General features: G+C 42.6%; 1 protein-coding gene across 1 annotated transcript in view; it reads right to left on the bottom strand.

The window, feature by feature from the left end:
- Positions 1-27,160, bottom strand: part of FLT1 (fms related receptor tyrosine kinase 1) — an 81,397-nt gene that overhangs the window by 47,368 nt on the left and 6,869 nt on the right. Inside the window, exons 2-3 of the mRNA XM_069759031.1 lie at positions 4,769-4,865; positions 3,976-4,196 (exon numbers count right to left, since the gene is read on the bottom strand). Of these exons, the coding sequence (XP_069615132.1) occupies positions 3,976-4,196; positions 4,769-4,865 (318 nt within the window). The remainder of the gene's footprint in view (positions 1-3,975; positions 4,197-4,768; positions 4,866-27,160) is intronic.

The following is a 27,160-nucleotide window of genomic DNA, read 5'->3' as shown; positions in this document are numbered from 1 at the left end:
AAAGAAAATTCAGGTCATCCATGGAAATTGTTCAATGAAATGCGAAAAGGCGATGTAGCCTCAAGGTTCTCCTCCTCTGGTTTATGTAACCAGGGAGTATATACTTTCAATAATCAACACAATGCATAATTTTAGCCTTGAGGGTATTTTCATACTTGTGGGTCTTAGAGGATCACAAATAACCCCTATCCAAATATCTTCTTCGGAAATACGACTGTCATACCACCTCTTTTAGACAAGTAGAGGGCTACTACAAGGAGAAACTCCCACTCTGGAGGAGTCAACACATTGTAAGAGAGTAGCTTTCATGTCCGTGCAGTCATGAATCAGGGACCCAAGAAAGTTCAACTTAAAGTCTTTATTTTTCAACTTACAAAAAAATCCAAAACTTTATCCTTTGGTTCACAGCTGTAATGTCCATAACAGTCCATATTAGTCCAAGGACAAAGACGACTGCACCACCGTATAATCCGTGGTTGCAGTAATGGGTTGCTCAAGTCTCTGGTCTGTGTTTAGTTTCACACAGAAACCATAACCGAAAATTTAAATGGAAATCGCGGACATGAACCACTCCCAAGGCCTGAAGCGGATGGAGAGATCCGTCTCACTACCATCCTACAGATCTCTCCAAAAATAAAAGTCCACGTTAGGTTTTCTTAAATCTGACTTGGTCAAATAGTTTAACCCAATCCACACTCGTTTTTATTTTGCATTGTAACCACAGCTGTAATTACAATACTTTCCAGCGGGTGAAGTATGCTTCTATGTATGTCCTGGGGGACACATAACGACCCTCATATATGATTCCCCTCACTGCCTCACAACAGCCATATATTACATACAACAGAAATATGTTACCTTCTACAGATACCCCCAGTGAGGATACCTGATCCCTAGGGGATTTCGTTACCAGATCGCTTGCTGATCCCTAATTTATTGGGATGATGGAACTTAAAGAGGACCTTTCTCTAGGTCAAAGGTGTCCAGTTTTGGCTCTTATTTTATTCCCACTAGTCCGCTAAACATGGTGTTTTTTGTTTTTCATTCATCCGCCATACGTTCCAGAGATATGGTCTTTTTCATTCAGTTCTAATTTTTATGTTCTAAGGGGGCGTGGATCACAGGGTAATAATGCAGACACTTCCCCAGAGAATCCTGTGAGCACCGCCTCCTTGGTAAAGACCCTTAAAAACACTACTAACTAGAAAGGTCCATATCTCTGGAACCGTATCACGGAATTCAAAAAACACACAACAGGTTACTTCGGGGAGCAGCGGGAACAAAATAAGAACAAAAACTGGGCACTTTTGACCTGGTGACAGATCCTCTTGAAATCACAAAACCTCTAATAATAAAAAGACCTGAAAATTGTAAAGTTGAAAAATGTACATTTTTTCAAAACGGCCTAATCAGCATTAATGTAATTTAGAGAATTGCTCCTGTTGGCAATGTGAGTAATTTGGTAAAATCACAGGGCTGTCAAAGGGGATTTTACATTTCTTCTGACTTCAACGCCGAACTATCAGCAAATTATCAACTGTTCTACAACAGTCTGCATTACGCTATTGCAATTCTAAGGAGGACAGTATTGTCGAAGGAACTCACATTATAAGACGGTACATTTCTTATCCTGCGTCTCCTAATAAACAAACGTATCATTTCCGTCAGATACAGACAGAAGACCTTGAGATATATTATTATTGCAGGAACCGTTGGCGCCATCAAACACGAAGAGGTGAAGAATCTGCATCCTTCCACTCCAACAGCCAAATCATTGAAGCCAATGTTGTTTTCCAAGAATATATTTGAATCCAATTTTACCTTAGGTCCATCTCAATTTGGGTTTGTACTAAGCTGATATAAGCCATTTGGATAACATCTGACATACTTATCCTCCCCAGTTTGTTACTTCCTGGTCCAAAGAGACTGTCAAAGGGGCTGTCTGGCCCACAGGAAGTTGGGAGTTCCAGAGGATGAGACAGGGGTACTAAAGTTCAGCCAAACACTGACATCGGCAGGCCAACAAGGAAACAATAGCTTGGAAAAGGGAGGAATGCCATGTTTGTACAAAATGTGAAAAGAATGGAATTTTGAGAGTTTTTTTTTTTTTTTAAATCCTATTATTTTACTATTCTGTATGTCATGTCCTGAACCATTGAGGGGATTTTTAATCAGTGCTTTTTTTGAGGTCAACCTCAGCTATACCAAAACATACACACTGTAAATGAGTTTTAAATCAAAATTGAATTGCTAGTGATATAACTTATTATTTTAGTTTAAATAGGTCGCATGCCCTCATCGCTGGATGGCTGCTTGATTCCAGGTCTCTGCTATTTCACTTCCAGACCAGTATTCGACACAGGACATAATTTCCTGTACCGGCACATAATCAGAGCACTGACTTTTTTAATGGCAAAGCCAACCCCCTTCCCTGTATAATGTTCATCTGTGACAATGAAGGAGGCTGGCTCTGTTTTGGTAATGCGCCGACATACACACAAAAAATTATCAACCTCAGGAGTGGGTGAAACATGCAGAAGTGGTGACATGTTTCTATCATACTTTTCCTCCGATTGTTCCATTCTTTCTTTTGGCTTACAAATACTGATGTAAAATACTGACCAAATACTGAACATATGGACATGGCCTCAGGGTCAGACTAAAACATTGATGACCTATCCTTAACGAGGACCAGTCTCCAAGAAATCAGAATGAGGGGACTTAGGTGCTCCAGCTGTATTGTCCCAACCTTTTCAATGTTTATCCATACACAGAACTCAGTCTCGCTCCATTGAGCTTCATGGATGTGACCTTAAGCAATCAGTGTTGGTAGCCTATCCTATTCATCTGATATAGTAAGATAACTCACTACAGTTTAGGGCATTTTATAGTAAATTATTTTCACAATTTTTGCATAAAAATTAATTAAAAATACAAATTAGTCAGAATACAACTGCACCCAAAATCAGTAAAATGTCCTTAGAACTACTTTATATTGACTGGTTCCATCAGTTTATTTAGCTTAACCAATCTGGCTCTTAAAGGAGGGTCAAGGACTACTTATTCAGCGATATAGCGGCAATTCATGGAGTTAATGGGAAACCAACTGAACAATAATGGTGGTAACAAGGGTGAACCAAGAGGTAAGGGGGCCACTACCAGCTCCAAAACAGCAAGAAGCTTCCATCATAGCAGAACTATCGGACTGCAAAGGGCCCATATATTGTTCTGTCTTTGTCCGCTGGATGGTCATATACAAGGGCAGTATTAAGGCAGACCACCCTGCTGTTACGGTGCCCTTGGTGAGAGGGGGCAGAGATATGTCCAATCTTCCTTACTGAAGGGTTGTGAGAACACACTCTTTAAAAGCAACTTCTTAAAAGAGAAGCGCAGGCACAGCGCGAAACGGCCGTCATCCCCCTCTGCTCACACGAGCTTCGGCTCCCGCTCCCCCGGCCATGAATTTTATCTGGAGTTGGTGTTAATAGAAGAATACTTTTGGAAGACTGGTGAGTGCCTTCATTTTTTCTCTTTTAAGAAGTTGTGGTCAATAGACTGTTTTTTCGGAAGAGCACCCGAAGTCCCATGTGATCATGATTTCTGGAGAGTGGCATCTAGCAACACTTGTTTTCACCTGAAATTGATCCAGTAGAGACCCGAGTGGTAGGGGCAGTGCCGCTCATTTTTTCTTGTTGGACTACACTCTTTAAAAAAGCTGAGTTTTGACAATTGGACAGAGCGTCATAAAACAAAATGGAGGGGGAAACAAGCACCAGACTCTTGTGTCCTGAGTAGAAAAAAACAGCCCATTTTGATCATTGCCATGGGTACCCCTCTCTCCTATGTAACACCCCTGCTTTTTTGGGGAACACTATGGCTCTATTCATTCTACAAGGAAAGAAAGTGGTGATAGGATGGGATTAACGCCTTAGAATACAAGAATACAAAAAAAAATGGCAGGCAGCTGAGATTTACCTGAAATAAATATATAGATACCAGATGGGTTCTTGGATGAGGTAAAGTATTCGTAGTGACAGGTGTAGAAGCCCGTGTCACTCAGCTGAGCTTTGTGCAGTGTCACGTTCCTGCTGCAGGCCATCTTGGGGCTTCCTTGGCACGAATTATCGCTTATATGGAACCTTTTACTTTCTTTCCTGGAAGCAGCTGGGAATTTCCAGAAAACCGTTTGATCACCTCTGTAAAAACAAAAGATACGATGGACGGTTAAGAAAGAAAACAAATATGCATTTCATTTTAGAAAAAAAATATCTGTCAACCACGAAGGACGACGTGACAAAAAGTCAGCTGTGATTATTAACGCAACTTACTGGCTGCCTTAATGGCAAAGAAATTAGCAAGTGACTTTATTAAACTTGCAAATATTCTGATACAATTGGGTGTTTGCAATATTTTTTCATCAGGGAAGGCGATCTGGAGGCATCGTGGTAATGCCAGATTTTCACCACAATCAAGTTACCGTATATCAGATAAATTAGTACCAATGAGCAAAGTATGGATTCACCAAATAATACCCAAATTATAGGTAAATAATGTAAGACATAACTTTTAATATAGATATAAATATATAATTATATAAAAAAGATGTTTTATATGATTTATCTATAATTTGGGTACTATTAGGTAATGCCAGATTTTCTCCATAAATCCTGGTGCAACTCCTTGTCAGAGTGGCGGCGTTATGGACCGTGCCATGGGACAATAGTCTATGCCAACCTTACCCGTAAACCGCTCACAGAACCCGTCTTACCTGCATGTAAGATGTATTGGCTGGCCAATTCGTATTACTAATTCTTTTCCCTTTATATTTAATACAGGCGCTTTTAACTTGGAGCCAGAACTGTGACCTGCAAGATAAAGGACGTAATACTGAGAAAAGGATTTATTAGCAGCAAAGTATTAAATACATGATTGTAACAAATGTGGTCAGTGTTTTAGATTCAGGAGATCACGAAGAAGGTGCTGGTTCTGAAGTCCTGACTTAGTGGTTTACATATTTCCGCATCATTGACCCAACCCAAAATCAACGGCCTCATATACTGTAAGCCTATGAGCCTATTCCGTTGGGGTATGGAGACCAACGATGGGTCTGGACATTGTAGCCTGTACTTAGACCGTGAATGTTGGAAGTGTCAAACCATCCGGTGATCCCTAACCAAATTGAAAAGCTTAAGTGCTACCATCACTGCACAGACATTTCATATGGACACCACTACATCATTGAACCCACCATAGAAATAAGCTTTAAAACTTTTGGTTCAGTTTAATTATTACCATCACATTGGAAGATTAAAGTACAGAATAGAAAAGGAAGAAATTCAAAGTCAAGATCTTCAGTTAAAACCATTAATTTATGGATAAAAAAGTTGCAATTCCCAGACCAGGATAAGGTCCCAATGTCGTTTTTAGTCATTGGTGTATTTTTTCCTTTTCTACATTTTTCCATGGGGCACTACAAACTTTCGTGCATCAGATCTTCTAGCGGGTGAGCTGACTTTTCAATTTTTTGCTACCAAAGTACAAAATAGTCTATGCAGGGAGATCAAAAGAAAAAAGCAGACGCACTATCAGCTCCAAACCACCAATTGTAATACCCTCAGACTAGTCAGTGTTATATTAAGCCACTACGGAAAGCGGTGCTCGTAGAAAACAGGTGAAAGTTCTGTAATAACGAAATATGAAAGAAAACGAGCACTCACCATCCGTGCAAAAAGTGTCCTTCCTTTATTGAGGCTTCATATTAAAACAGCAGGACATAGCAGGGAGAACCTGTGGTTCCAAATGACGACGGCCGTTTCGCTCTCCTGAGCTTCTCTCCGTAGAAGCTCAGGAGAGCAAAATGGCCGTCGTCATTTGGAACCACAGGTTCTCCCTGCTAACAGGTTCTCCCTGCTATGTCCTGCTGTTTTAATATGAAGCCTCAATAAAGGAAGGACACTTTTTGCACGGATGGTGAGTGCTCGTTTTCTTTGATATTTCGAAAGTACAAAGTAGGTTTAGAAAACGTTTTATCCCAGTGTAGAGAGTCATGATTCCTAAGTAGAGATGAGCGAACCTGAACTTAAAAGTTCGGGGTTCCTACCGTACAGTTAGTGTCCGGGCTAAATGCCGAAAACGGACTTCTCCTGGAAGTCTGTTGTAATGTTTCAAGTTCCAAGGGAAGTCAAGAGAGAGAGTTTTCCAGATCAAAAGTTCAGGTCCCCATTGTTCTCAATAGGGTTCAGGTTCTGGTTCAAGTTTGGATACAATTCTGGTACCCGAACCAAATTTTGAAAAAAAAGTTTGGGTCGAGTACATGAACCAGAACTTCCATGGGTCCGCTCATCTCTAATGATAAGTGTATCGTATGGAAGTAATGAACCAAGTCCCAGTGAGTTTTTACAATTTTCACTGTAAATTGCTGTTTCTGCTGATTGATGTAACTATAACATTTTCTACTCCATATTGCATAATTGCTCTTGTAGTGATCCTGAATTATGTACCGGTATATTATAGATCATTCCTGTCCAGAGCTGCATTCACTTTTCCTCAGGCCGCTCACGCTGCTTGCTCAGTGTGTTTATTGAGATTGCACTGAATATAAACCTGTATACATAATGTTATAAATTGTTTATTTCATAAATGCAAAGATAAAGAAACTTTCTAAATAGTCTTTATTTGATTTTTTCATTAAATGTTTCAAATCCATCAGAGCTCTTGCACCTGACAGCTCTTTGCTTTCCCCTTTCTTTCAGTGTTAAAATAGCAGCAGGGAGTGGGGTTGTACACATATCTCCATATTCCGGATAGGGAAGAAATCATGTACAGTCTCAGGGAGGGCAGAAAAAACACACTGTAGATGCAGAGGAAAGTATATGGAGTGGGAATAAGAACAACATTAGAGCTGTGCTGAGACATTAAAGCAAATAAAGACAACAGGACATTGAATACACACAGAGCTCACCTCCAGCCTATATTACAGGGAGGGATACTCCCACAAGAGAACAATCTGAAACTTGTATTAGACTACAAACTGAATCAGGGGGTCTAGAAATGAGTAAATGAATGAAGATTGTAGACTTGAACTTAGTGCAATTAAATGTAACTACTAACATATTGTGACAAAGTCCCTGGTATAGTGCTGGAGGGGAGATATGTTTCACTACGCTTAATGGCGTCCGTGAAATAAAACCCAGAGAATTTCCTCAGCACACTAAGTGTGAAGAATGGTTAAGCTAATTTGCATAATGGGCTGGCTTTTATGTGGATATCCCTAGAGCGGGTGGGAGGATGTCCACCTTATCTCCACCCCAGGGTGTGTTCTGGGGCTTAAGTACAGTAGCTGGCCTCCAAAGGTAGCAGTGTTTAGTGTCTGGAGAAGAACACTCCAGAAAAGTGTTTGTACCTGTGTTAAAGGATCTGAACCGTGGAAATTGCTAACCCTGAGCAGGCTGATCCCCACTAGGAGAAGGACTGTGTTTTGTTTTGCTGTTTTGCCCAGAGGGCTGTTTTTATTTTTTCCAGCTTGGTTTATGCTTCACATAATAAACCAAGGACATTCTTAAAGAGACAGTGTTCAGTTTCTACCTCTATGTCCAGCCGGGTGAGCTGATCTACCGCAATATCTAAAGAAAAAATTGCAGGCCAAACTATTGACAAGTTTGATGATTGTTACCATCAGCAGCCCCAATATTGTGACCTCAGTTTTGGATTACATTAAGACCTGTAACACAGGATTAGGACAAGATGAGTAATGTTACTCACTACTAATGCAGACTGGAGGTGAGAATTCACATAGCCTTTTTTAATCCTTCTCTTTGTCAAACTTTGACTTCACAAGTCACACCATTTACTTTTGGCTGTAGTGCAATTTTTGTCACGAGTGCGTCACGTCCTCTTGGGGGATCTGATGTTATAAGATCACTATGTATTGTGAATAGAAGATCCTCCATTTAGCCTGTGTGTTTGTATCCCATGTTAAATAGATTTGGTTTCCTTTGGTGCTGAAGAGGTTAATGACCCTTTCTATGCTGGTCAGAAACATGCAGCTCCATTTTACCTGCTTCTCATCTGGTCATTACCTCTCCCTATAAAACCTGGCAAGATCTTCTTTTCGTTGCCAGTGAAAGCTTTTTGGAGACGCTGTGCTGAATTGGAGATCATTTCTACTAGAGATTATTGCTGTTTTGGGTGTATGCTTTCCTCATTGTCCTATTCCCATTTGGTTGGTACATTCCTATCCTTCTCTATATACCTCTCTACCTTTGGTGAGTGTTTGTATGTTTGTTGCTTTTTGTTATCTGTTTGTCTTACATGTTTATACACTACATATCTGTCCCATGACTCCTGGGGAGGTAAATGGGACAGCTTAGGTAATAACAGAGGAACAGTAAGGCTGGCGGCCCAAACCTCCTCACCTTTAGAGGCACCTTTGGGAGCGGGGATAGTTAGGGCCCCCGTCCTAGGATGGTTCATGGCCCCTTTCCCTAATCACGAACAGTCACAGCATGACAATGCTTTACTACATAATCACACAGTTGTTATAGAAGCTCTAAAAGAAAAGCACATCAACATTATCATTAAGATGACCATACACAAGAGATGAAGGTCAGCCGAAGCTGCTGATTTTTGTGTATAGGGGCGCCCCGACTATCCCCCACAGCAACTGATAGGAGAAAGAAGGAAAGAGCATTTTAAGTGCAACATTTCCGATCTTTTTGTTCTCAAGGTAGCGCAGAAATATGCATAAGATTGGAAAATGATTTTTAAGGAATTTTCCTTATGAATGAATTAAATCCATTTGTCTGTAATAATCAGAAGGTGAAGCAGATGAGAAGGACTTGGCCCACCAAGATCTTGCTGTATATTTACCTTGAGCGTCCCTAGGATGAGAATAAATTCTATAATTACCAATCTCAGAGGGGGAAGCTTCATTAGGGGCACAGGGAAAATTAGTGCTTCACAAGGCCCAAAGCCACTCTATGAAACGGCATGGCATAGTTTGCCAGTGCCTATGGCAAGGCAACTATTGCCTCCCCATACAGGGTGATCAACTTGACTTTTCATTTTTTCTGGACAGCTTATAGAAAAATCACAGACAGGCAATATTTTTTACGGACACATTGGAAAACCATAATAAATCATTATGATTATAAGTGATCCATGTCTATAGCCCGTAATTCTGATATGAAGCTTCATTCACTGTTAACTGTAAAATGATGAGGATTATCTTCAAAATAATTTGTAGACATTTTTTTCAGCTTCAAAAAAAATCACCAACATTTTAATTTTTTTTTACAGACGGGGCAAAATTATTATTATTATATATTATTATTATAGCGCCATTTTTTCTATGGCGCTTTACATGTGAGGAGGGGTGTACATAATATAAACAGGTACAATAATCTTGAACATTACAAGTCACAACTGGTACAGGAGGAGAGAGGACCCTGCCCGCGAGGGCTCACAATCTACAAGGGATGGGTGAGGATACAGTAGGTGAGGATAGAGCTGGTCATGCAGCGGTTTGGTCGATCGGTGGTTACTGCAGGTTGTAGGCTTGTCGGAAGAGGTAGGTCTTCAGGTTCTTTTTGAAGGTTTCGATGGTAGGCGAGAGTCTGATATCTTGTGGTAGAGAGTTCCAGATGCACGAGAGAAATCTTGTATGTGATTGTGGGAAGAGGAGATAAGAGGGGAGTAAAGAAGGAGATCTTGTTAGGATCGGAGGTTGTGTGCAGGAAAGTACCGGGAGACGAGGTCGCAGATGTATGGAGGAGACAGGTTGTGGATGGCTTTGTATGTCATGGTTAGGCCCTATGTGCGCCCTATTTTTACGGATGGTCCTGGAATTTCTAAATGTTTGGCAATCCTGTCTGTCCCCATAACCCAATAACCCACTTTTGCGCCCCTCCCCCCCCTTTAAAAAATATCTGAGCAAACATGTCCTCTTCTTCCCTTCATTCAAAACAGGTTGGCAGAAGTATCACATTGCTGTAACGACATTACAATGCCTGAGCCGGGAAACTACTGTCTTTCAGACTATAGCTCTTCAACACCCTGCAACCTACCGGACGGAGAGTGGTAGAGCTGCTCTTACACATCTAGATCCAACTGTATTTGCATCATTTTTATGCTGATACAGGTCAAAGTAAAGACTGTCCAGAGATCCAGGCACCCAGCCAGAAGACTGTGGCATGTGCATGGCCCTGGATCTTCGTATGTCACCAAAAATTTCAATTTTCAAGAAAAAAGAGGCAAAGAAAAAACACATTAGGACTTTTTTTTAACTTTTAAAATTTTGAGTCCCTAATAACTATGGACAAACGTGCTCGGAAAACGTGTTATCCGAGCATGCTCGGGTGTTATTCAGTGTGTTCAAATAATATGTTCAAGTCCCTTCTTCTGCATGTTTTGCGGCTGTTGGACAGCATGTGTCTAACAGCTCGAATCATGCAGCTGCACGCCCGAGATACTCGGATAACACCCGAGCAGGGTTGGATAATATGTTATGCGAGCTTGTTTGCTCATCACTAGTCCCTAAGAATTTTGTGCCCAAGGCAAGCACCATTTTGCCCTCCAACCCTACGCCATTGCTGCCATGACATTAAGAGTTATTATAAATGGCACCTGATTAGTGGGATCTGCTACAAATTTTGCATTGTAGGATTGGAGCAACAAGTTATGTATCTGACCGGTGATGCTTTTTAAGAAGAAAAATGAATTTACGATGACATAATATGGCATGATCCCACATGAAGTCACTTCTGCAGTCGTATTCCTAGTCAGAAATGTGACCCCGAACATTCATATAAACAGAGATCTAACGCCACATTGCACACTGGAGCCACGTCCTTCATACAGTCTGAGGATTGTAGCTTGCGTGATCCTGATGTTACATATACAGTGTTCCAGAAGACAGATGAGAACGGTTCCTGCAGCGTGTCCATCCATGGCGCAAGTTACCACTCCACATAATTGGCCATTAGGAAAGAGATTAGCAGGGAATCTGGTCAGCGTGTGATGCCGGCTTGTCAAGATCAAAGCAGCCAAAAAATCCTAATACTAAATGAAAACAGCATTGGCGGATTTGCTGAGCTTGAAATGAATGAGATGTTCAGGGAACATCTGGAGCCGCGGACCGTGCAGAAAACCCCGGGAACACACAGCAGTCACAAGGTGCACCGCGGAAATGTGACTGTGGCTTCCACAAACTACCCTATTGTGTCAGCAGGACACACGGCGTACGCTGCTTTATCCAGAACACATGCACTATTATTCCCTACACGGATGGATTCCTGGACTCATACACTGTGGCAAACCCCCATGACAGAAGTGAGATTTCTGCATTTTATGTATTTTGCAAGCAAATGATGGTACATTGTGGAAAGTTCTACTCTATGAGATGTATTAGGCATGTGTCTGTACCTGGCTTCCGAACATGACAATGGATTCTTTGACACAACAAGCATAGATTTTGAGAAAAAGTAGGGATATCCAGCTGTTTTTCGGATAAAAAAAAATAAATTCAAAATATTTTTATAAGTGGAAATCAATAGAAAAATAAATGTGAGCGCCTTTTCTACATGTTTTGGACTGAATCTCAGTTCTTGCTCTTTGATCCATGAGTAAGGACTGAGATTCAGTCCGAGACATGTAGGAAAAGCGCTCACCTTATTTTTTTCTATAATACTGTCAGTGTTCCATTTTTATTAAGTTTCACTAATAAAATTTTGTTAACATTTTTAACCAAAAATAATCTGGATATCCCTACCTAATATTGCTACCCTACTACTGAGCAGGAGTGGTTTTTCAACCGAGCTGAGGATTTTCTGACTACTTCAAGCTGGATCACATTTTCTTAGGCTGGTTTCACATGTCAGTGGTTCCGGTACGTGTGGTGACAGTTTCCTCACATATCGGAGACACTGACACACGTAGACACATTAAAATGAATGCGTCTCTGCAGATGTCAGCGAGTTTTCACGGAGCGTGTGTCCGTGTGCAAAACACGGAGAAATGTCAGTGTTTGTGGGAGCGCAGGGATCACATGGACGCATTAAAGTCAATGGGTCCGTGTAAACATGTACTGCACACGGATACCATCTGTGTGCTGTCCGTGTGCTTTTTTTAAAGTCATAGGATTAAAATTGAAAAAATGCTTCAATACACGGACGCATGGACAGTACACGGACAGCACATGGACACACGGACAGCACACGGATGACACACGGATGGCCTACGTGCACACATGGACACGGATAGCTCCGGGACCATTTTTTCACGTACCGGAAAAATCTGGACGTGTGAGACTGACCTTAAGAACCGATCTATTAGAACTTGTGGAATTTGGAGAAAATATTTGCAGAAATCCACATATGAAAACCACACCTAAGAGCAGCGATTCCTTTATTGTGATGATCAGTCAACGTCCCACAGGTTGGGCTTGCACTGAGCAAACAAAACAACCTTTCTTTAAGGGTTTTCCTGGACTTTAATATCAATGACCTATACTTTCAACGGGTCATCAATATTAGATTAGTGAGGGTCCGACTCCTGGTCCCACCACAGATCTGATGATTGAAGAGGCCAGGCAGAAGTGTTACAGCGCCGTACATTGCGGAGTCGCCATGAATGATACTGCAAGCTCTCCCCTAGATACAGTACCATTCACTGCTATGAATGATGGATGGAGAAATTACGTTCTCCATCTTCTCGCCCCAGTGATACTATTCTCTTATGCGCGAGGATCACATCACACTAAGGTGACTCTCGGATCAAACAGTTTAATTCCAGTGACATTAGCATAATCGGCCCGAGAGAATCGACGGCGGTGTGACCGCAGCCTTACAGTTTCGGAGAACTGCCTGACGTATGAACCATTTTCCAAAAGAGCAGATAGCAGAAGCGTGAGTAGCACTTGGTTTAAATGATCCACTATAAACAGTAACATACCAAGAAAAGATGTCACAAAGGGACAAAACATGAAAACCAATGTCCAAGGTGCAAATCTCAAACTGATATGTCCTAAATATCTTGTAAGGATAAGTGCACCAAGACGCCAATGTACTCGCCAAGTTTTGGAAGAGGAAAATGCTTAAGGGAAATGCCAGCATTGTTTTTCCTGAAGGATATTTTTTGGTTTCTTCTTGGTCGTTTCTTGCAGAAACAGAATTTTTTGTCTTCTTGCATGTATAAAATAGTGGAAGCCGCTTAAAGAATGGTCAGGGCACTTCATTCAACCACTTTGCGGCTTTCCAAACGTGAACTGGTCAATAGAAGCTCAAAGGACTGAACATATAAAATGCATTGCAAGTCGTTTTTACATTTAAAGGAAATATGATCATATTTTAACGTTTCTTTAATGCTTTTTCAGGAGGGTTACGCCTGACAAAGACGTTGTGTGCACAAACTCCGATAAGAGCCTGAGAAAGTGTTCAGGAATCTGTTTACTGCTGATAAAGTCCTGTCATTAATTACATGCAGGACTAAGGATCTCACAAACAGCAGAGGATGTTTAATTACAAGAGCAAAGAATTAGCTCATCTCCCAACCATGAAATGATCTGGTGTAAATGGTCCACGCTAAGCTAACCCGGGTCAAAGGTGAAACTGTACACTAAAGCGGGGTTAACCAATTAGGACACAAACGATTTCTCCTTTTAAAAGCAGAAAGTTCTAATTGCTTGTTTACACATTTCGGAAATATTTAAAGGGGATGTCCAACCTTGGATTAGCAGACTGCAGTCACTCTTTGTGAGACTTGTGAATCCTCACAGCTCTCCCACTCTGCACTGTGAGGATTCTCTGGTGCCAGTAGACCCCCATGTGACCACAAGCGTGTGATTTGCATACTTCTGACCAAATTCCGACCAGACGTGTCTGGCCTCGCTCAAGACACTTGGACTGAGCCAGGATGCACACGCCCCTGGGCTCGACACGGAAAAATAGAGTGGCGCAGTGGAGTATCAAATCAATCTCAAATCACAACCATTTCACAGTGGCCAATAGGGACTTTTTATTTTTACTTATCAGGCTGTACACATGTAAAACTGTGTGCATGTCAAGCTGTGCCCATGAAAACTGCGTGCATGTCAGGCCGTGCCCGTGTAAAACTGTGTGCTTGTAAAGCTGTGTACATGTCAAGCTGTGCCCATGTAACAGTGTGTGCATGTCAAGCTGTGCACATGTAAAACTGTGCGCATGTAAAACTGTATGCATGTCAAGATGTGCCCATGTAAAAATATGTGCATGTAAAAGTGTGTGCATGTCAAGCTGTGCGCGTATAAAACTGTGTGAATGTCAAGCTGTGCCCATATAAAATTGTGTGCATATCACGCTGTGCACATGTAAAAGTGTGTGCATTTCAAGCTGTGCACATGTAAAACTGTGTGCATGTCACTGTGCACATATAAAACTGTGTGCATGTCACTGTGCACATATAAAACTGTGTGCATGTCAAGCTGTGTCCATTTAAAAGTGTGTGTTTGTCAAGCTGTGCCCATGTAAATTAGGTACAGCTTGACATTAGGGTATCCGTGAGTTACAGTAGCTTAGATGTTAACTTAAGCTTCTCGCCAACCAACCCCCTTTCTCTAAACTCTTTTTCAAGTACCTGTTGTGGTGACCAATGTTGAATAAAAAACTTTACACTGAAATTGGATTAAATGACCACAGCAGCCTTTTATTAACATTTAACAAAACGATTTAACAATATAGTCCAAAAGGGGGGTGTGGTCCTCGAAGCCCCAAACGCCTAATCGTAAGTATCCAACAGCCCACCGTGGCCCCAGGTCAAGTCTTACCCCCAGCCGCTAAGCACCAGCTCGGGGGCAGATGATAACCAACCTGTCCGAACCACTAAACAATTGATGGGTCCCTTGATTATCCCTTCCATAGGATTGAACAGACCCCGTCCAACCGAAATTCCTTAGGGGAGTCCAGGACCTCGTGAGATCCCTCCCCCCCCCCCTAGCAATCCACCATTTCCATTTCCACCAACTTCGAGGACCTTCCCCCCACGCCACGCTGCCATGACATGATAACGAAATTTCCTAGCAAAGTGTACATACCCAACCAAATCGACTCTAGCCATCTCAACCTCACACCAGCATGATCTAAACTGTAACTAAAAAAGACAGGGAGGGTGGGTGGTAGCTGTTTCTGTCTGGTGAGTACCTGACTGGTTGACTCACCGATATGGCTACCCCCCTTTATAAGCCCGCCTTTTTCAAATCCCTCTGTCTCCCTCCCATCAGTGACCTCATCACCCCTGCATTCACATTAACCCCCTATTTACCCTCTGCACAAAACGCTCCTTATTATCCCACGTCTCCTTGTCATGTCGGCCTCCCCTTGAAGGGCCGGTGGCCCAGTACGGCCTCACTTGACATGCACACAATTTACATGGGCACAGCTTTACACGCACACACTTTTACACGCACACACTTTTACATGCACACACTTTTACATGTCCACAGCTTGACACAAGTTGAATGTGTAAGGAAACAAAATATCTTAGGACCATCCATGAGAAATTTAGAGGCTGTGGAACCATTTTACCACCTCCAGCATCAAAAATCATTGTGGGGATAAATGTTAACCTGAAGACAACAATAAATCAGATTCCCCAGCATTACTGACTGGCAGGGGCACAGCGACCTCCATGGTCAGTGATGGACTGAACGTGTTGATGGTGACAGACCATGGATCTCCATGCTCTTGTGGAGATTATGTGTTGTCACTCACAATTAGGAATATGGCAACAGCCTCTATAGAAAGGAAGACGGCAGGAACTCTAGTGCCACCTATTGGAAATAGCAATTCTAAACGTGGATATTAACCCTGCGCTTTGTCTGCAAATGAAGTTTCTGGTTTGGATTGGTTTTCTGGTTGGGGTTGTCCAACTTTGGAGACAGTTTTTTCATTATGTAAATGCAACAATTTACGACCTAAAAATATTGTGTTTCTTTAAAAATTTTGCACCGTTTGCCTCCTGTAGCCTCCACCAGCAGCCATTGTATGGACTATAGATCTGTGCAGTCTGTAAGGAAAGCTGCACTAAGAGCAGGAGGAGAACCCGTCATACCTATATAATAATCAGTGCCACAAAGCCTGTCCCCAACACATTTGATAAAGTAAAGATAATGTGGCCGACCCTGTTCTCTCATTCTGCAGCCGGCAATAGACAGTGTAATACAGCGGCTATAGGAAGCTAACGGTGCACAATTTTTTAGTATAAATCATTTTATTGGTCACAGCAATAAAGATTAAAGGTAAACATTACAAACTGGTAAATCTGTGCAATGGTAGGCGGTAATTACAAGTCGAACAAGAAGAGCATTGTTGTAACAATTAAATCTTATACTTTAACTGTCTGGTTAATAATGCTATTGGCTGACCCGAGAATATGAGATAATAATAATAGAAAACATCCGGGATAGCTGGTAACCGTTGATATGTTCTTTTGTATTCATTTAAAATACTATATATATATAATCAAACTGGATATGGGGAAGACAAACATAGAAAGTCAGAAAAGGGGAAAGGAAGAAGGACAAGAAGAAGGGAGGGATGGAAGAGGGTGGGGGAAATTCGGGGAAGGAGTGTGGCTGCCTCCGTATCTTAGCGGACAGAACACACGTTAAGAAACGGCCCGGATGTACACGAGAACAAGCTATACAAATGTGTCGGGTTCTGGAAACCCAGAGGTCTAGTTCAGGAGTTTCCCTAAAAGCGATCCAGGGGGCCCATATGTTGTAGGTTTTTTCTGCGTTACCTGGTGACTGGTTTATCAGCTGCTCCATTCTATAGATGTTATTAAGTTCTGCCACAAATTCTGTACGGGAAGGAAATTTTTCTTGTTTCCAAAACCGAGGAATTAGATTTCTGACTGCAGTAAGAAAGTGTCTAAGGATACCCTTCTTGAACCTAGATATTGACAAGTCGCATAGAGACAACAATGCTATCGGTGCACAATTTTTTAATGATTTTTAACCTCAATTAAATGCATTTAAGTAAAGGTACCATCACATTAAGCGACGCTGCAGCGATATAGGCAACGATGCCGATCGCTGCAGCGTCGCTGTGTCACACAGACAGCTCTCCAGCGACCAACGATGCCGAAGTCCCCTGGTAACCAGGGTAAACATCGGGTTACTAAGCGCAGGGCCGCGCTTAGTAACCCAATGTTTACCCTGGTTACCATTGTAAATGTAAAAAAAAACAAACACTACATACTTACATTCCGGTGTCTGTCCCCCAGCCTCAGCTTCCCTGCACTGTCTCAGAGCCGGCCGGCCATAAAGCAGAGCGGTGACGTCACCGCTGTAATCTGCTTTACTGCCGGCCGGCGCTCACAATCAGTGCAGGAAGCTGACGGCGAGGGGACAGACACCGGAATGTAAGTATGTAGTGTTTGGTTTTTTTTACATTTACAATGGTAACCAGGGTAAATATCGGGTTACTAAGCACGGCCCTGCGCTTAGTAACCCGATGTTTACCCTGGTTACCAGTGAAGACATCGCTGAATCGTCGTGTGTGACGCCGATTCAGCGATGTCTGCCGGAGATCCAGCAACGAAAAAAAGTTCTGGCCTTTCTGCTCCGACCAACGATGTCACAGCAGGATCCAGATCGCTGCTGCGTGTCAAACACAACGATATCGCTATCCAGGACGCTGCAACGTCACGGATCGCTAGCGATATCGTTAAGTCACTCAGTGTGAAGGTACCTTAAGACAAAAAATGGCCACAAAGGTGGACAACCCCTTTAAGTCATGTTGCAAGGCTATTTAAAGGGTTAGTATCGGCTTATAGGTTTGCTATATCCAATAGGTGGCACTAGAGTTCATGTCTTCTTCTTCTCTGCAAAGGTTATTTGCATATTTAAATTCTCAAGAAGCACTGCACTGTATGGCCTATAAGTCTTGGCGTGCCAACTTGGTTCTCTCCTCAAGGCGAAACTTTGAAAGATGATCATTCATATTCAATGGCTGTCGGTCGAATACTCGATCTGAGCCTTCAGCCTTGTGTGCTCAATGGGAAGAGAGGAGAAAACCGGATAAATCTGGCAGCAGCTTATCTTTCGAAGAATTAAAGGGTCAGGTATTTCATATCAAACCAACTAGCTCTTATCTCTGACCAATATCATTTGATATGTGAAAGTTTGGCGGCCTCCATACAAACCTGGGATGTCAGACAATCCTGTCAATATCAGCAACTTTGGCTAATTTTAATCTAATGTATGTGGGAGTCTTGAATTACCAAACCTAGCACTACTTACACTGAAAGATAACCGTGAACAAGATTCTCAGGATAGGTGATAATAACTTTTTTATCGGTGAGGTTCTGACCACTGGGACTCACACTGGATTGTCGAAACAGGGAAGTTTTATCCCCATTAGATAGGAGCGACAGTGAGCATGTACAACCTGCTCCCAGTTCATTCACTATGGGGCAGCTCGATAGAGAATGAATGAAGTTAGATCTGCTGTATCATTTTGTAATGGGGATAAAAATTCCCAGATCTGTCTATCGATAGTATCGATGCAGGTCCTAGCAGTGGGATTCCCACCGATCAGCAATCTATGACCTCTTGGGGCGACAGGTGATAACTCATTTTCACTACTCAACCCCTTTAAGCACCAATAAGCTCAGAGAAGGATCCCTTGATTATGGATCTGTCTGGTCTTGTAGGTCCTGGCTACTAGTTGGCTTTGTTACAAACTGAGAGGGTAATAGGTACCAGTTCCTTTATGAAGTAGAATATCTCGAGAAGAAGACACCATCTCTGCTGGCTTCATCTTGACGCTCTTCTAAAAGTATCAATGGATATATCACAGTAACCAAAAAATACTGAATACAGTGTGATGTTGTATTCTTTTGTTTGTACATGTATCACAGTGTCCTAAATAATATGGTGCATTGATGACCATCTTACTCACTGGCTCATCTCTCACAGCCATGCCAGATCCAAGATCAAGTAGAAATGGGGTCATTGTGTTCCACCAATTATTCTGGTCTTTCTATTAACTGATCCCTTGGTTATCATTACAGCAATCTTATTATTATTACACCCATTCATACGTAATAAACACATTTGGGCTACACTTTTTCAAATAAAGGGAGGTAAAAGGTTTTCCATGGAAAATCACTCCGTATCTTAAACCTACTAAATTGCAAAGGTGCCGTGAGCGTTACACCAAATAATGGATCCAGAAAAACTAGTGCTGAGAAATCACTAAGGCCAGGACACAACTTCAGTCCTAATATTACTTTTTCTTTGTGCCTTACAAACAGGCTTGTCAGTGATGGAACATGAGTAAATCATGACACCGAGGATATAATGTTCATTCCCATACATATGTATAATCAATAATTCAATCTCCCGGCACCGGAGAATCCATATAAAGTGACTGCAGACTTGTAGCCTAAGGCTGAAAAACCTCTTTAATTAACGATGAAGGCAGGATTCTCCATATCACATACAGAACATAACTGAATATCTTAATATGTTGAACTTTTCTGCAACAACCAAGTTTTTCTGCAAACATTGTATAACCTCAAACCATTAAGGGTGTCATCCAGCAAACAACAGTGCTCACCCATCCAAAGTGTTTATGACGATAACTGTATGATCACCGATAACTGTATGATCACCGGGGGTCTAACTGCCGACATGAGGAAAGCAACAGGGAAATCCAATATCTCTAAAGCCTATGCAATAAAGACAATTTTAGGACTGTGTCAGCATTTCATAGCCACACTACATAGTCACCATAAATCGCCTAGCTTTCAGAGAGAACAACCACAAATTGTAATTCCCTGTCTTTTCTTTCTCTAAGTTTGGATAATTCATAACTAATCCACCTCTCTCCTCACTACTTCTAAGCTTCTACTCTTGCAAATCTTTTCATTGGCTCCCAATTTCTCAATGGATACAGGTTAAACTACTAACATTGACCTACAAAGCCATCTCGTCTCCTCTGTATATCTCCGAACTAATCTCCCGATATCTTAACACACATATTTTCCAAACCTCCCAAGATCTCCTTCTCTCCTCCACACTTGTATGTTCCTCAACCAATTGCCTCCAAGACTTCTCCTGAGTATTCCCCATCCTCTGTAACTCTGTGGCCCGACACGTCCGATTATCCACCAAATTTCAAACAGAACTTGAAAACCCATCTCTTCAAGAAAGCTTACAGCCTGCAAATACCTTGTGGTCACTTACCTCACCACCACTGGAGCTGTCACCTCACCACCACAGGAGCTGTCACCCCACCACCACCAGAGCGGTCACCTCACCACCACCGGAGCTGTCACCTCACCACCAGCACCGGAGCTGTCACCTCACCACCACCGGAGCTGTCACCTCACCACCACAGGAGCTGTCACCTCACCACCACCAGAGCTGTCACCTCACCACCACCAGAGCTGTCACCTCACCACCACCGGAGCCGTCACCTCACCACCACCACCGGAGCTGTTACCTCACCACCACCAGAGCTGTCACCCCACCACCACCAGAGCTGTCACCTCACCACCACCGGAGCTCTCACCTCACCACCACCACCGGAGCTGTCACCTCACCACCACCGGAACTGTCACCTCACCACCACAGGAGCTGTCACCTCACCACCACCAGAGCTGTCACCTCACCACCACCAGAGCTGTCACCTCACCACCAATGGAGCTGTCACCTCACCACCACCGGAGCTGTCACCTCACCACCACTGGAGTTGTTACCTCACCACCACCAGAGCTGTCACCTCACCACCACCGGAGCTGTCACCTCATCACCAATGTAGCTGTCACCTCACCACCACCAGAGCTGTCACCTCACCACCACCGGAGCTGTCACCTCACCACCACCACCACCGGAGCTGTCACCTCACCACCACCGGAGCTGTCACCTCACCACCACAGGAGCTGTCACCTCACCACCACCAGAGCTGTCACCTCACCACCGGAGCTGTCACCTCACCACCACCAGAGTTGTCACCTCCCCACCAATGGAGCTGTCACCTCACCACCACCGGAGCTGTCACCTCACCACCACCGGAGCTGTCACCTCACCACCACCGGAGCTGTCACCTCATCACCACTGGAGCTGTCACCTCACCACCACCACCAGAGCTGTCACCTCATCACCACCGGAGCTGTCATGTCACCACCCAGTTGTCACCTCACCACCACTGGAGCCTCCACAGCCCCCAACCCTACTGTCTCTTCCCCATGACCCTGTAAACCATAAGCCTGGGTATGTAACCTCTTTTCACATATACAGCACCATGGAGTCAATGCTGCTCTAAAATAAATAATATTTCCCACTCATCTAATGCAAAATTCCTTGTACTTTTCCTGGGAAAAGTCTCAATATTGGCCAGATCAGTGGTTTGGAAATTCTATGTATTGATAAAAAGGGTAGGTGAACACATTTCTGAAATTAATGCGTCATACCCACTATGTCTTTGCGGTTTTGTCACATATATTCATTTAGTTCTGCTTTTAAATTTCCTATTAGACCACATTTCTTGGTATTGCCGTATCGCATACTGTACTAGAATCACTCCTACACTGGCTGGATTTATAGCAATCTGCTGAAATCATCTTCAACCGCCCCCAAGTTTCCTAGTTCTGTAAGTAGGGGGAAAATTTGAAGAACTCATTGGTAACATCACCCACGCTTGTTATCTTCCCACAAATTTCCCATTTTAAGTAATTACTGAGATACAGTTAATAATGCAGATACTGACCCCCCAAACACATTATACTAACGTCGGCCAAACCCGCTGACCGTCTAATGTGTATGTGATTATCAGGGAAGTTAAATGGAGTCTGTCCCCCCTAAATTAATTTTAAATGGGCTATACAGTGCTGTAGGAGACTTAGTCCCTATGACAGCCATGCTAGCTTTGTACCTGTTACTGGTACAGTGCCTGACAAAATTACTTTTAATTCGCATGCAAATGAAGGGGCTACCATTCCCCTTGGCATGGCCAACAGTTTGGTGCACCATTATGCCTCCCAATTTGCATATTGGGGACCTTCCCCCATTTCTGATTGACAATGCTCACTCGTGGAAGCGACCAATCAGAAGTGAGGGAAGGCCCCAACATACAAATGAGGAGATGTAACAGTGCACCAAATGCTTGGCCACACCACGGGTGCATTGTAGCGCCTTGATTTAAAAGTTATTTTCTTGGGCGCTGTACTAGCAATAGGTATGGTACCACCAGGGGTTTTATTAGGGCTAAGTCCCGTCCATCACTGTATAAGTCACTTGACATACAATTTGGGAGTGTCGGATTCCCTTTAAGGATCCAGCATGTCTGATTTCAGACTGCCGCTGATTTTGTTCTCCCTGAGAAAAGCTACAAACAGATGTCTGGAGTTTTCCCAAGGAGCAAAAGCTGGATGAGAAGGGCGAGATATCTGCCAGCCAACAATTATCTGAGGTGTATGAGGGGCTTTAGTCACTGAAGTACACTACTTATGCTAACCTTATATTGTTATGTTATAGTAGGTTGGTAGGTCCATTGATAACTTCATCCAAGCTTTTGAACATGACATTCATTGGCAACTTAAAAGATGTAGACACTTTCAAAAGATTTTTTTTTCCACTTTTATTCATGTATTTTTGTCTAAAATCATTTTTGGAATTGGATTTCATTACATATTTTACATGGTTAGCCTTCTACAGCCTCTGTGTTGCATTGTCTGTATTATGAGTTAACGGAGAGTCCATCAGTATGCTTCTCTCTTATCAGTTCTGCTTGGCTGATTTATGACCAAACAAAGGTTGAGCTGAGATTTGTAGTCATAAATCAGCTGAGAGAAGCTGATAAGGAAGATAAGAATTATATGCTCACTGGCAGAAGGAGCTTGCTGACAGATTCATAGTTAACTCATTCTGCAGCCAGCAATGGACTATAAAAGTCAAACCATGCAAAATTTTTAAGGAGGCCCAATTAACCAAAAATACATGCATTCAAGCAAAAAAAATGCCTTCTTAGTTGTCCATAACCTTCAATGCAAAACTACTAAAGGTGAACTCAAATTTTATGTTGTTCTACGGTTTAGTGCTTGTGCTCATAACATAAAGTTCCATATTTCATGTGAAGGCAGCAGGTTTGGAAACAGAGGCACAATCCAAAATAAAGACACCATGAACATAACTAGGGTATCTGGATGGGGCCCAACTTTGAATGGACCTAAGTTCTCACAACATGTGAACTGAACATTAGAAATGACAGTCTTAAAGGGGTTGTCCAGGCTTGGGGTTCAAGTCTGCAGTCATTCTATGTGATTGCACACTTGTGAATTTTCACAGCACCCTCAGTGCTGGTGCAGGGAGCAGGCGGGCACATGACCGCAACTATGCAATTTCCATCCACGCGGTCACTTGCCGACTAGACGTGAGCAGCCTCACTAAGTACAAGTGTATTGGATGAGGACAGAGATGTCTAGTCTGAATGTGGCTGGAAGAGAGAAAATCGCATAGTTGCAGTCACATCACAGTCTCTTCTCAGCGTCAGCACCGGCGGCGCTAAAGGATTCACAAGGGAAACCAGGGATTCAAGCTTCAGGAGGCTAATTTGCATATTCCAGGTGCCTTCTGGGAGAAGCGAAGTCTCCCTAAGCTAGAAGATCGTTGGGTACAGCCGGGACCAGCTGCTTCGAAAGCATCACCATGCCTGTAGGACATTATTGCAAGAGAGCTTGGCTGAGTAGATTACACAAGAAGGAAAACACACAGCAAGTCAGCAGGATCTAGGAGCAACATGGCAGATGTGACAACCTACATGGTGAGCTGCAGCATGTGCTACATGTTCACAGATCGACCAGAAGAAGAATCCAATTTCACCTGTCAGAAGTGTAGACTAGTGGCCCTTTTAGAAGAAAAGGTGCGGGGTCTGGAAGAAAGAATAGCAACTTTGAAACTCATCAAAGAGAATGAAGACTTTCTAGACAGAACAGAAGCATCTCTACTGGTCACAGAAGGTGAAAAAAGTGTCAGAGAACCTCCAAAAGCAGATGAGTGGAAGCATGTGACCAAAAGAAGCAAGAAGACCATGGAGAAATCACCAACCACACAACTGAAGAACCGATATCAAATCTTTGTAGAGGATGAAGATGGCACACCTAAGAATGAAGCAATACCAGCAAGCAAAAAAGAAAAGGGCACACAGCAACAAGTGACAGCAAAAAGTACAGCCAAGAAGCAACGAAGAGTGGTGGTGGTGGGAGACTCACTACTGAGAGGCACCGAAGCAGCCATCTGCAGACCGGACATAACTGCAAGAGAAGTATGCTGCCTTCCAGGTGCGATGATCAAGGATGTGACCGATAGGATACCAAAGCTCTTCAGCTCCAAGGACGTCCATCCATTTCTTCTGATACATGTTGGCACCAATGACACGGCAAGGAAGGACCTACCGACAATCTGCAAGGACTTTGAAGAGTTGGGGAAGAAAGTAAAAGAACTGGATGCACAGGTAGTTTTTTCTTCTATCCTTCCAGTAGACGGGCATGGCACCAGGAGATGGAACAGGATCCTTGATGCAAACAACTGGCTAAGACGATGGTGCAGACAACAAGGATTTGGATTCCTGGACCACGGTGTGAATTACTGGTATGATGGACTCCTCGCCAGAGACGGACTACACCTCAACAAACCTGGGAAACACACATTCGCCAGAAGACTCGCTACACTCATCAGGAGGGCGTTAAACTAGAAGAAGAGGGGACGGGAAGAAAAACATTAGACTCGAACAAAGACGACCCAGGAAAACATACTCAGAAGGGAGGTAAGAACATTTCTAAAACAATCCACAGTGAGCAGATTGGAACAAAACAAAATCCTCTAAACTGCATGCTCGCAAACGCCAGAAGCCTGACAAACAAGATGGAAGAACTAGAAGCAGAAATATCTACAGGTAACTTTGACATAGTGGGAATAACCGAGACATGGTTAGATGAAAGCTATGACTGGGCAGTTAACTTACAGGGTTACAGTCTGTTTAGAAAGGATCGTAAAAATCGGAGAGGAGGAGGGGTTTGTCTCTATGTAAAGTCTTGTCTAAAGTCCACTTTAAGGGAGGATATTAGCGAAGGGAATGAGGATGTCGAGTCCATATGGGTTGAAATTCATGGAGGGAAAAATGGTAACAAAATTCTCATTGGGGTCTGTTACAAACCCCCAAATATAACAGAAACCATGGAAAGTCTACTTCTAAAGCAGATAGATGAAGCTGCAACCCATAATGAGGTCCTGGTTATGGGGGACTTTAACTACCCGGATATTAACTGGGAAACAGAAACTTGTGAAACCCATAAAGGCAACAGGTTTCTGCTAATAACCAAGAAAAATTATCTTTCACAATTGGTGCAGAATCCAACCAGAGGAGCAGCACTTTTAGACCTAATACTATCTAATAGACCTGACAGAATAACAAATCTGCAGGTGGTCGGGCATCTAGGAAATAGCGACCACAATATTGTACAGTTTCACCTGTCTTTCACTAGGGGGACTTGTCAGGGAGTCACAAAAACATTGAACTTTAGGAAGGCAAAGTTTGAACAGCTTAGAGATGCCCTTAATCTGGTAGACTGGGACAATATCCTCAGAAATGAGAATACAGATAATAAATGGGAAATGTTTAAGAACATCCTAAATAGGCAGTGTAAGCGGTTTATACCTTGTGGGAATAAAAGGACTAGAAATAGGAAAAACCCAATGTGGCTAAACAAAGAAGTAAGACAGGCAATTAACAGTAAAAAGAAAGCATTTGCACTACTAAAGCAGGATGGCACCATTGAAGCTCTAAAAAACTATAGGGAGAAAAATACTTTATCTAAAAAACTAATTAAAGCTGCCAAAAAGGAAACAGAGAAGCACATTGCTAAGGAGAGTAAAACTAATCCCAAACTATTCTTCAACTATATCAATAGTAAAAGAATAAAAACTGAAAATGTAGGCCCCTTAAAAAATAGTGAGGAAAGAATGGTTGTAGATGACGAGGAAAAAGCTAACATATTAAACACCTTCTTCTCCACGGTATTCACGGTGGAAAATGAAATGCTAGGTGAAATCCCAAGAAACAATGAAAACCCTATATTAAGGGTCACCAATCTAACCCAAGAAGAGGTGCGAAACCGGCTAAATAAGATTAAAATAGATAAATCTCCGGGTCCGGATGGCATACACCCACGAGTACTAAGAGAACTAAGTAATGTAATAGATAAACCATTATTTCTTATTTTTAGGGACTCTATAGCGACAGGGTCTGTTCCGCAGGATTGGCGCATAGCAAATGTGGTGCCAATATTCAAAAAGGGCTCTAAAAGTGAACCTGGAAATTATAGGCCAGTAAGTCTAACCTCTATTGTTGGTAAAATATTTGAAGGGTTTCTGAGGGATGTTATTCTGGATTATCTCAATGAGAATAACTGTTTAACTCCATATCAGCATGGGTTTATGAGAAATCGCTCCTGTCAAACCAATCTAATCAGTTTTTATGAAGAGGTAAGCTATAGGCTGGACCACGGTGAGTCATTGGACGTGGTATATCTCGATTTTTCCAAAGCGTTTGATACCGTGCCGCACAAGAGGTTGGTACACAAAATGAGAATGCTTGGTCTGGGGGAAAATGTGTGTAAATGGGTTAGTAACTGGCTTAGTGATAGAAAGCAGAGGGTGGTTATAAATGGTATAGTCTCTAACTGGGTCGCTGTGGCCAGTGGGGTACCGCAGGGGTCAGTATTGGGACCTGTTCTCTTCAACATATTCATTAATGATCTGGTAGAAGGTTTACACAGTAAAATATCGATATTTGCAGATGATACAAAACTATGTAAAGCAGTTAATACAAGAGAAGATAGTATTCTGCTACAGATGGATCTGGATAAGTTGGAAACTTGGGCTGAAAGGTGGCAGATGAGGTTTAACAATGATAAATGTAAGGTTATACACATGGGAAGAAGGAATCAATGTCACCATTACACACTGAACGGGAAACCACTGGGTAAATCTGACAGGGAGAAGGACTTGGGGATCCTAGTTAATGATAAACTTACCTGGAGCAGCCAGTGCCAGGCAGCAGCTGCCAAGGCAAACAGGATCATGGGGTGCATTAAAAGAGGTCTGGATACACATGATGAGAGC

The sequence above is a fragment of the Ranitomeya imitator genome, chromosome 3 (genome assembly GCF_032444005.1).
Source record: "Ranitomeya imitator isolate aRanImi1 chromosome 3, aRanImi1.pri, whole genome shotgun sequence".
Taxonomy (NCBI): domain Eukaryota; kingdom Metazoa; phylum Chordata; class Amphibia; order Anura; family Dendrobatidae; genus Ranitomeya; species Ranitomeya imitator.
Note: the sequence above shows the minus strand (reverse complement) of the source record. Positions and strands in the feature narration are given on the sequence as shown.